The sequence below is a fragment of the Lepisosteus platostomus genome, chromosome 10, assembly GCF_059453375.1.
Source record: "Lepisosteus platostomus isolate fLepPlt1 chromosome 10, fLepPlt1.hap1, whole genome shotgun sequence".
Classification (NCBI taxonomy): domain Eukaryota; kingdom Metazoa; phylum Chordata; class Actinopteri; order Semionotiformes; family Lepisosteidae; genus Lepisosteus; species Lepisosteus platostomus.
The window spans coordinates 53,059,270-53,071,066 of NC_142620.1; the positions used below are offsets into that span (position 1 = coordinate 53,059,270).

General features: G+C 46.4%; 1 protein-coding gene across 18 annotated transcripts in view; it reads right to left on the reverse strand.

The window, feature by feature from the left end:
* Positions 1 to 1,526: 1,526 nt before the first annotated feature.
* Positions 1,527 to 11,797, reverse strand: part of map7d3 (MAP7 domain containing 3) — a 38,037-nt gene continuing 27,766 nt past the window's right edge. For 17 of the 18 annotated variants that reach the window (XM_088597190.1, XM_088597208.1, XM_088597207.1 and 14 more), the window contains 9 exons: positions 11,280 to 11,515; positions 8,812 to 8,947; positions 8,176 to 8,356; positions 7,703 to 7,807; positions 6,253 to 6,306; positions 5,780 to 5,846; positions 5,043 to 5,271; positions 4,465 to 4,754; positions 1,527 to 3,872 (listed from right to left, as the gene is read on the reverse strand). In XM_088597190.1, the coding sequence (XP_088453316.1) occupies positions 3,865 to 3,872; positions 4,465 to 4,754; positions 5,043 to 5,271; positions 5,780 to 5,846; positions 6,253 to 6,306; positions 7,703 to 7,807; positions 8,176 to 8,356; positions 8,812 to 8,947; positions 11,280 to 11,515 (1,306 nt within the window). In that variant the 3' untranslated portion in view covers positions 1,527 to 3,864. The remainder of the gene's footprint in view (positions 3,873 to 4,464; positions 4,755 to 5,042; positions 5,272 to 5,779; positions 5,847 to 6,252; positions 6,307 to 7,702; positions 7,808 to 8,175; positions 8,357 to 8,811; positions 8,948 to 11,279; positions 11,516 to 11,797) is intronic. The other variant, XM_088597192.1, reaches the window with a different exon arrangement.

Here is an 11,797-nt window from a genome sequence, read left to right on the forward strand (position 1 = left end):
TTGCAACGTTTAGGGATTATTAACAGTTACTCCATATGTGAAACAAACTGCTTTCCAGTAAGACAAATGTGTGCTTAGTTAAGCAGCATGCCGCACAGGCAGAGTCTGACAAATAGGCAACACACTCAAGAACCGAGGAAACCGGAAAAACAAGAACGGTCTTGTCACCCTTACTCTGAAGTACAAAAAGAACTATTCACAGCAGATTAGGCCAAGCTTTACAATCTGTGTTAAAGCAGTCTGATGACAAAGGCTGTTGTAAAAGATGTGGGGGTGGGGGGGAAGAAAAAACAAACAAACAAACAAACTATTAGCCTCCTTGAACTGGCTTATCTTAAATCCTGTTTCCCAAGAACAAGGACTCCAAAGAAAGGGGGATGCTCCTAACTGCGGAGTTCCTGTACTGTAGTGACATCTAGTGCTGTCTAAACCCCACTGCCTTTCCCTTTCCTTACAGTAACTGAAGCCACACAATCATTCAACGCTAAAATCTGTACAGAGCCAAGGGCTTCTTTATATATATATAAAAAATACAAATGTCTGAGGCAATCTGATGTACGATAAACACAAAGGACACAAAACCTACTCAAATGCACTTTAATTACTTCCCAACAATGACCTGGAATAAAAGGATCCACAAATTTACCTAAAAAATATAAAAAAAGTTACTCTGCCAGCTGCAGATCTGTTGTAAGTACAAGCACTTCAACGACAGCTTGAAGGTATTACAGGCATATAACCAGAAAAATCAAAATAACAGCAGAAGCTGGCTTGCTAAGGCATCACACAGATATGAGAGTGTTTATTCTACTGTAGCCCACTAGAGGAATGAGAAACTAGACAGCTTGATGTCACAACACTGCCACTAGCTCGGAGGCAAGGTAGTAATTTGTGTCTGTAACCCTTCAATTAAAGTGTTCTGTGCAACATGAAGAACTCCCCCTCAAGACGCTTACCCTTCTGTGAATGCATGCTTCCAAGACAGACTTATCCACGTAGCGTCCTGCCGTTTCTCCATTTAAGCTACCAGCGAATCCTGGAGCTTAAATGGATCAGCTGCAGCTCGGCCACAAGGTGAATAAAGGAATCGCGCGAGGTTTTCTTTCCTTAAAAATAACGCCAAAACTCCCAACCACAACCACTGGAGAAGAAAGACACTTGTGTTAATCATAAACTCCAAATTTGCTCCCTCACTGTGTATACTGTATACTGTATATGTGATGAGGAGTTTAATGAGCCTTTTCAAAACAGGGCTGCCAAACAGTAACCAGCAGCCAAAGTATGCCTGCAGGCAGTTTCTTGTACGTGCAATAACCGAATTACCAACCTGACAGGACCCCACACATCTTCAAACACTTCTAGGAAGAGGGAAGCACTGAAGACTGGCGGAGACCAGCAAAGCAGACACACCCCCAACATCTCTCGCGTCCTTTTCCACATCAGGCAGACAATTTATGACAAACGTCAAAATCGCCCATCTCACAGACCCTCCCAAAGTGCATAATCTCTCACCGTCCTGACAGGCGTTATGAGTAAAAGTACTTTTATTTTCTCCTAAAATGAGATCAGAAATTGCAGTCTGGCCTCAGCAAGGAGGCCAAAATCCCTGACGCCAAATAAAATTCATTTACAAAGATCTGTTATCATTATGCGCACACGGATTCAGAGATTCAATTGTTTTAAATCAAAATGATTCTCTTGAAAATCCTAAAAGAAGTTTACATTGTAGGACAAAATCTTCACAAAAAAGAAACAATAGACTGGCTTTAACATCTACCCAGAAAGGTATGCGTTTGAAGATGCAACAAAAAATGTACAGTAACAATGTTTTAAACTAACACTCCCACAAGAAGAAAATGGCTTTATGGCCTAATACTGATTACATCATAAAATATTTAAACGTACAATATGAAGAAATATACTGTAATATATAAATATGAAAAGCCAAATTATATTTCTTTAAAATTGAGTAAAATTTGAAATTGTAATCTTGTAAGGACTGAGTGTCTTCTACCCATTAGTGCAGAAATATTACAATAATAATACTAAAAAATTCATGTAACAACATTAATATTGAAACAGCCACACTCTGAAGCCCCCTGAGAGCAGGATGAAGCCTCATAAGTGTGAGCCGCAGCCCCAGAAGAACCCTATTCTACCACCTGGACTCCAGCCACACTGAAGGGTCGGGAAGAAAAAAACAAAATCGCCCGACTGTGCAAAGACACTCAACAATAACATTGAATCATCGTCGCATTCTGTTTAATTGCCTTAGGTTGGTGTTCATGCAGATATTACCAGCTGCTATGTTTATTCTTGTCAAAATGCAATTAAATTAGAATTAAAAAAAATATTTGACTAGTCATATACAATCAATAAACAGTACAAGGAAACCTACAGGTACAAAACAGCCAGACCATATTCCAGGGAAGAGAATCTTATTTGGAAAACCTTGTCAAACGCAAGCACTAGTTTTGATAAGGTTGAATCCTTCAGACTTCGGAAAGCATTGGCAACTGTTCTTATTATAATAAAACATTTTCTCGTGTGAATTCTAATTTTAGCAGTGTCCTCTTAGCAAACCTTATATCCCACAGCTGTGAAATGCCATGGCCAAGGTCCACTACCTTTATACAGTATAGGAGATGTTTCATTGAGCTAATGCCAGGCTGGACTACAGGTCTGTTCAGATCAAGAAGGACAAAGCAGCACACCTCCATCAGCCATGGCTTCTGGATCACTTACAATGAACTCAGAACCTGTATCAGAGTTTGCAGTTGTAATTAACAACTGATCAAGCAAACATGCTTACCAGAGCCGTAGTTATGACGCAGACACCGTCTGAAAGAGATGTCAATCCTCTACATATGCTCTACTGCTCTGAGGGGGCAAGAGGGAGGGACAAGGCCTGCACCTACACCTGCTCAAGCCAGCCAGAGACGATAATCCAGGGAAAGTCTGGGCGTGGACAGGCAGAAAGAGACTGGGAGACAGAAGACGCCCATCTTCCCAAGGCGTGAGCAACATGCTTTCGTCTCGTAGCACAAGGGCTTCCCACCACTGGTCCTGGGCACCCCCAGTCCTGCTGGTTTCCATTTCAGCTGAGCTCTCAGTTGCACAACTGAACCCTTAACACTGGTCCGATAATCGGAATAACGTCGACTCCTCTGCAGGGTTTCCTTCCCGAAATGTGCTGGAGGTCGACCACGTTTATCTTTCACGTTTCAGAGCCAATGTTAAGGGTCCAGTTAAGAGCTTGGCTGGGGAAAAAAAAAAAGGTGGGATTTGGGGGTCAGGGCTGGGAACCCCCTTCTCAGATCGTCATCGCTCAGGGCGAAACCCTCAAGCCCCTAAGCGAGCTCCTCCACCGCAGGACTAACCTGCCTAAGAGCCACTGGCTTTTTAAAGCTTCTCGGGGCTCAGCTACGATGTCTCACACCACACAGAAGGCAACCCCACCCCCCCACAGAAATCTGGACGGAGAAGCCTGGGAACAGAACAGTCAATGTGCAGAAGCCAGATAAAATAAATATGATCATGCAACCCCACAATTAAAAAAAAAAAGACTCAGTTCATGTTAAGATGAGACTTAATTGTCTAAGACAAAAAGCAGAGCAAAATGAAGGAATATTTTTTTCCCTGAAGCTTTTTTTAACTTTTTTTTTTTCTTTGAGGTGCAAAGTTAGCAATCCACATTCCTTTCGAGTGTTTCCACGTGTGCTCTCTGGCTCGCCCGCCGCGGTCGCAGTTCTCTCGCTCGGTCAAAGCAGCTCGTCTCGGACCAGAAGGCCTTCAGGGAGCAGTACATGACAGGATTCCGGGAGTGCAATAATCACAGACCTGCAGGCGCCCCCTCTCCCCCTCTCACATGTCTGCAGGCGCAGGAGGGAAAGGGACAGTCAGTTCCAGTACAACAGCAAGGAACCCATCACAATCACGCCTTCCTCGCTCATCTCGTGCAAAAATTAATTAATGAATTGTTCACCGAGAGGTCCATTTCTTCACACTTTTCACATGTAAAAGGATATATTAATTTGGCTTTAAACCTCTGTCCCTATATATTAATAATGAAACCTTTAATCTACCAAAAACATAATGAACTAATTGAGGCTGCAATATTGTAATAAAGACTTTCATGCATGCTACATCAATTTCACCAGTATAATCCTCTGCCATAAGTGTGTCAGAGACACATGCAAAGGAAAATTGTTAATCTTGGTAAAACAGTGATCTGTAGATTAAAATGAGCATCTTTGGCTTTGCAACAAAGCAGCTTCACTGCCTGAGTCTTCTAACATGACAGCTTTCATGACCAACACTACTGGGATCATTAAGGCATCTTCCATGCCTCCCACTGCACTGCTGCTAAGAGCATGCCAACAGGACGCCCAGTTCTCAACAAAATAAACATGAAAATCTTTCCGCAAATTAAATGATGAATTAGAACTTTTACGTTAGGATTACCTGAAACGGCTTCAATGGGCTTACTCAATGAGGTCACTGCAGCCTTGTCTTCAAATGCCACTCTAGGTCCGTCAGGAATGCCTGCAGCATCTATTAGGTTTTGGTTACAGTCATCAGCATTAATGGCGTCTACAGTAATTAGTGTGGTTTTGGAGTGGACTCCCAGATCTATGAGCTCCTCAAAGCTCCAGGAGCTGGACTTCCCATTGAGATTGGGCAGCAGCCCCACTTTGGAGTCTTCATTGACGTGCACAAACGAGGAATCCACTGGCTGGGCTTCGGGCACCAAACTGAAACAGACACAGACACTCAATTAAGAAACTTGGGCGCTTTGCAATGTCACACGATGCCCACAAGGTCAGTTCTGAGCTCGAATCCTGTGGGGCTCGTCCAGCAGTACTGCTGATGAACGAATGGCGTGACAGTTAACTGCTCAATCTACTTCTTGTGGGCACAGGCATTTTATCATTCCTGCAATGCTGAACTGCTAGATGTTTCTCTTGAAGGTGAACAGCCAGGCAGGTCACATTCCTAAGATGACAGAGCTACATGAACAGCAGGAGCTGAGCAATGCACACCTGACTCCCTCAGGACATGTCCCATTGTTGTTCTCCTGGTCATCCTCCTCTGCCCTCCCGTTCACGCCCTCCAGCTCCTCCACCTCCCCAGGGGTAATGGCTGCCTGGTCCCCCGCCGTGCTCTCTGCATGCTCGCTGTGTTCACGTCCCAGGTGGCTCTGATCCGGGTCCCCTTCGGCACAGTCCTCCGACACGCTCCTCTCTCCCTCTGCAGAGACAGGCAGGAAGACTGCACCCAGTTAGCACTCCAGTTACCACCACGCCTGTTCTACAGCTGAGCGCTGAGTTGTCATGGGGGCAGGCAGGGCTTTAAACAAAGGGCACGAAACAAAGCTATGGGTTGTAACTGTTTCTATAGCAGGGGTTTCAAGTTCAAGTCCTGGAGGATCCAGTGTCTTTTATTTAATTAACTGGATAATTCGAATACTTCTGACTTGGCTCTCAGGTGCTTTATAGGGAAATGTACCTTGAATGATTTGACCGTTTAGGGTAATCAACTGTAAAACACCTAAGTCAATCAACTGTGTCCTTGAGAATCCTATTTTCTTAATCCTTAAGACATTAATTAGGTTAATTGTTTAATTGGCTACCCAGATTGTAGCAAGAACAGAAGATGATAGCACCTCCAGGAATGGAGTCTGACAGCCCTCATCCTGTGTCTGTTCCAGAAAACTATAATCTGACAAAGAATAACAGTTTAGAGAAACTAAAGAGGACAAGAGGAAGATAAACCTTACCTTTGGTTTCATCTTCTGCGCCCAGCATCTCCAGTCCGTTCTCATCCTGCACATCCTTCTCATCTCTCTGCACAAAATACACAACACTTCAGACACGCCGAGCAACAGCAGAGACAGCAGACCCGCGCAGGAAAACCCCTGCCCACCAGCAACGAGGCAGAACACATCTGCGCAGAGGACTGACGCAGGGCACAGACCCCTCCCAGAGTCCCTGTTAAAGTATGCCACTTTCCTGCACAATTGCTGATCTGACACAAGGGAATGGGAAGCCTGCTGCGGATTTACTCCTCTCCCCAGTTACTTATTCCTTTCCTACTCTGGCGTTTGGGACCAATTAATAACAATTAATGACAAACATCCCAAAACGAATTTGGAAACGAATACTCCTGCCAAGCGTTTTTCCTTTTCACAGACTGCTCCCACACCGGCAAGCCCGAGACCAGGCCAGCCCTGGCCGAGTCGGTGAAACGTACCTTTGAATCGTTTTGGTCCGTTTTTCTTGTCCTCTTCATTATTTCTTCAATCCTCTAAGGAAGGTAAAGGACAAGATTATCTGAAGTTGCAGGGAAAAGCTATGCTGAAACAGACACCTCCTGATTCCGGGACACAAACCAGGTGCAGTTCCTCCTGTCCTGAAGAGGGCCCACTCCACACTGGAGCAGGGAAAAGTCTGCTGCTCCTGATTTTCAGGGATACTGCCAGAGAAATACTGTATATGCCTACTGTGGCTTTAAAACAATGGAATATCTTGGGGACTGAGTGAAGATTTTTTCGGTACTGCTTTACTTGAATGGGGCTAAAAAACACCATCATAACTCTTTCATAAACTCAAGACAACATGAATAAAAACCATGCAGCAAAAAAAAATTCACAAACACATCAGGACCTATGTGACTTAGTTGCATCTGCAAGACATTCTTGTCAGCTCTCAAGCACTAAATGACATCTTCTATCTGACTCCTCCCTACCTGGAGTTCTGCTCGAAGTTTTTCGATTGAGACAATGTCTCGTTACAAACGGTTATGAATAACCACATGCTTGTAACGTCACTTGCACAAATGACTGCAAAGGAGAACGCATATTATATGTGGTGTAATGTTTCAGAAGGACTTAGTTTTAGCATTTTTTAGAATCAATTCAAGTATTACCCACATTTTTCCTACATTAATAATACGCTGCCCGAATTGCAGAAACCCACTTGATTCAATGTCGTCCTTCTGCTGCGACCGCAGGAAAAGAAACTCAGCTGAAAAGTATTAAATCTTTCACAGCTGCAGGCATGTGTACTTCTCTATCCGTTCAGCACTTAAGCATTCACATTCAGCGAATCAAGTGAATCAACTGATGTTACAGGATGTGAGTACTTACAGAGGACTTGTAATTTCAGTTTAGCTCATTCATGCAAAAACATGCACCAACACCACAGGAGGATGCACACAAGCCATCACGGACATAAATGGGGATCACAGGATCTGGGGGAGTGCTGCTGCCCATGGGAGTGTGCTCCAAAGGGCACAGTGTGTATACTGCAGTTGTTCGACTAAAACAGCCGCCTGTACAAGCACCTTGTGATGCTGGAACCCCAGAGACTGGTACAGAAATCTGAACTGACTTAATATGAACAGACCCTAGGAGAGATATTGCTTTCAAATACTGTGCCTACTATTACACTTAATAAATAAGGAAACGACACAGCAGGAGATGGATACCTATGCTGTCAATGAGGACCGTTACTTCACTGACACTATTCAAGAGGCTAAGCCAAGTCTGTAGTGCAGGGCTGGGCAGTCCTGGACTTGGAGGGCTGCCCTGTCTGCAGATTTTCCAGGTTTCGCCAAAGCAGCAGCACCTGAAGAGCTGGGAGAACCTGTTAGATTGGTCCCATTCGGCCCACAATGCCACAAGCGGCGGCCCCCCTCCCACCTTCTTCCGCTCCATGCGCTCCTGCTGGTCCTGCTGCAGCTTCCTCTCCCTCTCCTGCCTGGCCTTCTCCGCCTCCTCCTGCGCCCGCGCCTCGGCCTCCTCTCGCTGCACACGGACACGGACAGGACACGGCATCAGACACGCACCGGGCCCGGCGCCGGCTCTGACCGGGCCGTGCCCCTGCACGGTCAGTCTTTCTGTGACCCAGAACTAACAGTACCTAACTCTGCTTCACAACACAGCTTTCAGAAACTGAAAACGAAAAGCAACAATTCAGCTTTAAGCTATAAGATGGCAAAAAAGCATAAAACGAATTATTAATTACAACTGACCCAGCACTATTTGCCATTTTGAACTGTGCTGTTTACTGCTGGTGTGAGAAAAGAACATTACCAGCTCACAGTCGGGCACAAGTTCACAGTGTTGGCAGGTGAAACTGAAAGGAAGAAAAGGGGTCAAGCCCAGCCACACACCTGCTGCTGCAGCTCAGCCTGTCTCTCCTGCTCCTCCAGCTCCTGCCTGGCTCTCTCCTCCTCAGCCAAGCGCGCGTTCTCCTCCTCCTCCCTCTTCTTCTCCTCCGCCAGCCGCTTCTCCTCTTCCTCGCGCCGCGCCCGCTCCTGCTCCGCCAGCTGCCTCTCCTCCTCTCTCCGGAGCCTGTGGACCACAGCAACAGCAGCGGCTCGGTCAGGGTGCCTGTGTGCTGTGCACAATTAGCTTCCCAGAGTCCTCGCTTTACAGAGTTGCAGCGGTCTGCAACAGGTTCCCTTAGCCAAACGGCTGAGGTTCAAATTTTGGTTCTTCTTCTTTAAGAACCAGTTAGGTTAAATTTTAGAGTCACATACCAACTAAGCTACAACGCTAGTCAGACGGGTGGCACTAGTAGATGCTGATGTCATCATTGGAGACCTGGACTGAAAACCCAAGGAGGCTGTGCCTGCACCCCTGCAGCTGCCATAGGAAATGTGCGCCCAGCCCACAGCACACTCCCCGAGGGCTGTCATATAAACACAGGACGACGAGTCCAGTGCTTGACATTAATGCATGGTATCCGTCAGCTTTCACCCGTCCAAATTCACTGATCAAATCAATGGGAAAAAGGGCTTCCAGACCTCTCTTCCTCCTCTCTCTGCAGCCTCTGCTGCTCCTCTCGTTCCTTCTGCTCCCGGGCCAGGCGCCGGTTCTCCGCCAGGATCTTAGCCGCCTCCTCGGCTGACGTGGTCCCTGCTATAGCTTTGGTGCTGGAGTCTGTGCCGAGTCCACAAAAAAAAAAAGCCATTAATCTTAAATCTTACTTGCTTATTAATATAAGGACCTATATTTATTAATTGGCGATGTCTGTACGTTTCTGTAAATTCTCCGCAATTATGCACACAAATGTTAGAAAGTGCTATCTTTAAGAGGCACAACAGGAAGAGTGTTTTTACTCTACGTATGGAACAAAAAGAATGCATGTGAGAGAGCAAGTAAGTGTTGTGGACACGCACACCCTCAGGTCATTCACAGCTCAGTGTCTTTTCCTGGGCCAAAACAACCTCTGGATTAAAAGCCCTCTTGAAATCTCAATCAGATAAAAGTGAGTGAGGACAGAAATACCAGAGGGCACCTCCCTCCCTCACACTGATCAGATACAAAACATTTGGCAAACAGTTAGTTGTTGCTTTCCCTTTCAGGTCAGAAGTTCATCACTCTTAAAAAAAAAAAACAATACAGTAAATAAAACGGCACAGCAAAAAATATTTGTAAAGAACTAGGCATTGCAACGTTGGACAACCGTAGATGATGATGACTACTTCATGTATGGTGTGTGAATCGTGACAAAACCAAAAGTCCAGCAACAGACGTGAATATTTGCGTGTGTCTGTATACTCATCATGGGGGATCTCAATGTATAGATAGGAGGGGAACCACCCTGCCCATCACTGAACTGAAGGTCTCGTTTGCTCAGGCAGCTCCATTAGACCAGGACTAAGTGAAGATTCTTGTGGAAGCAGATCTGATCTGACAGCACATCAGGTGAAACAGCGAGAAATTACTTCACCAACTGAATTTTAAGGAAAGCTTTAAGGCGGCTGCTCTAAGCAAGCCCACCAGTTTAAGATCTCAACTGAAGGACAACACTTTCTTGAATAAAGCAAGAGGGAAGATTGCCGCCTACAGGTCCACAGACATCTCTTGCAGAAGCATCCTGGGTTGTTTTGCATCCCAGAACTGCCCAGGCCCAGCTTCCAAGTCCTATGCGATCAGGCTACAAGGTGGCACCCTGCTGCATTAGACTAAGGCTGTATTACAGAAAAAGCAATCAACTTCCACTCATTTTCTCCTACGAATCACATGCTGCATGAAAAAGAGAGAAAATAAAAGTGTGGGCTTGCAGTAAAACAATTTGAATAGATTGCAAAACGTACCAGACTCTTAACTGAATTCTATTTCATTTTAATCTCCATCTATAAATGAACATGGCTGTGAATTACAAAAATGGGTGTGAATACGCTCAGCTCTGCTGAAATGTCAAGAGCCGTTGAAAAAGGGAAAAATTAAAAACCGAGGCACTTCAGCTAGACTGCTATTGTATCTGTTGTGCTGGATTGCTTCAAGTCTGTCTTTATGTGAAAGCTACTGGTGCTGCCTTCATAATATCAGCTCTATCATTCATAAAGGGTTCTTTGTCTCATCAGATAGCATCTGCAGTCAGCTGGGAGTCAGGGAGGTACGTGAGTCGAAAGATGAAAAAGATCAGCGTCTCCTATCTGGCTCTATTTCCTATTCAGGACACACGCCTCTCCACAGCCAGACGTGTTTTTTTTTAAATCCAATCGTCGGTACAGAATCTAAAAGCAGAACGCAGTTTAAATGCACAGCTGATAACTTCTCAGAAATATCTCCCTTTTGACACTATCAGTAGCCGAGTTGGTTTCTGCAATACATGCATCAGGGCAGCAGGTGGGGCTGTTTCTCGACTTCCCGTCATGCTAAACTGCAGAATACAAAGGCAAATTAAAATGGAAAACTTGAGCTCGTTAGGCCACGGGCAGAGGACCATTCTGCCACTTCTCAACACCACCCTGGACTGCTGCACTGAGAACTGCCCCCAAGTCCGAACCCGAGACCCCATGTTCTGTTCGCGTTCCCGAAACATCTGCACCGGCTTCGAAATCTTCCTCACGGCTTCCGAGGACCCAGACGATTTGTCTGCCCTTTTCTGGGGTGATCTGTTGTCCGAACATCTTAACAGGCTCAGTCTCTGGTGCTTTCATACAGCTGTCCCGTCTGTCCCCAAGACCAGTCTCCGGACGTTGGCTGAGGTCCCCCAGTGTCTTTGGACACTGACTAACTGTAGGAACCAAGCCCAGACGGGACTAGGTCAACTCACTAACTGGATGTTTTTCAATCTCGCCTCAAAACCCTCTTGTCTACACATCCTTTTTTACCACTGCTTTGCGGTTTCCAGTTATGTGGGGTGTTTCAGGGTGTCTTCTGGAAAGGTGCTTTATTAAATCCGAAATCTGCATGCTTCTTCTCGTGCTGGATCCAGGACTTGACCTACACTGCCCCCTGGAGGCCGCCGCTCCACACTCACCCTCTTTGGTCTTGGTGCTGGGGGCCACACTGGCCGGGGCCTCGGGCGACTGTGGGGTGACCGGCTGCACCGTGGGGCCCTCTTTGGGTTTGGAGTCCCTCTTGCGGAGGGTGGGAGGCCCAGTGGGGGTGAGAGCCGGGCGCTGGATGGGGGGCGGTTTGGTGGCGGAGGGCTGAGGAGACGGGGGGCGCTGTTTACCTCCGCCGGGAGATGAGGGGCGGTTTCGTGGACTCTGCCTGCAAGAGCGACAGGAGAAAGACGAAAGCAAAGATGGGACATTGCTTTTCTCCTGCAACTCACAACTGGCAGCCCCACTGAAGCTCAGCAGGTGTGAGCCTGGTCAGTACCTGGATGGGAGACCTCCTGGGAAAAACTAAGGCTGCTGCTGGAAGAGGTGTTAGTGGGGCCAGCAGGGGGCGCTCACCCTGCAGTCTATGTGGGTCCTAATGCCCCAGTATAGTGACGGGGACACTATACTGTAAACAGGCGCCGTCCTTCGGATGAGACGTAAAACCGAG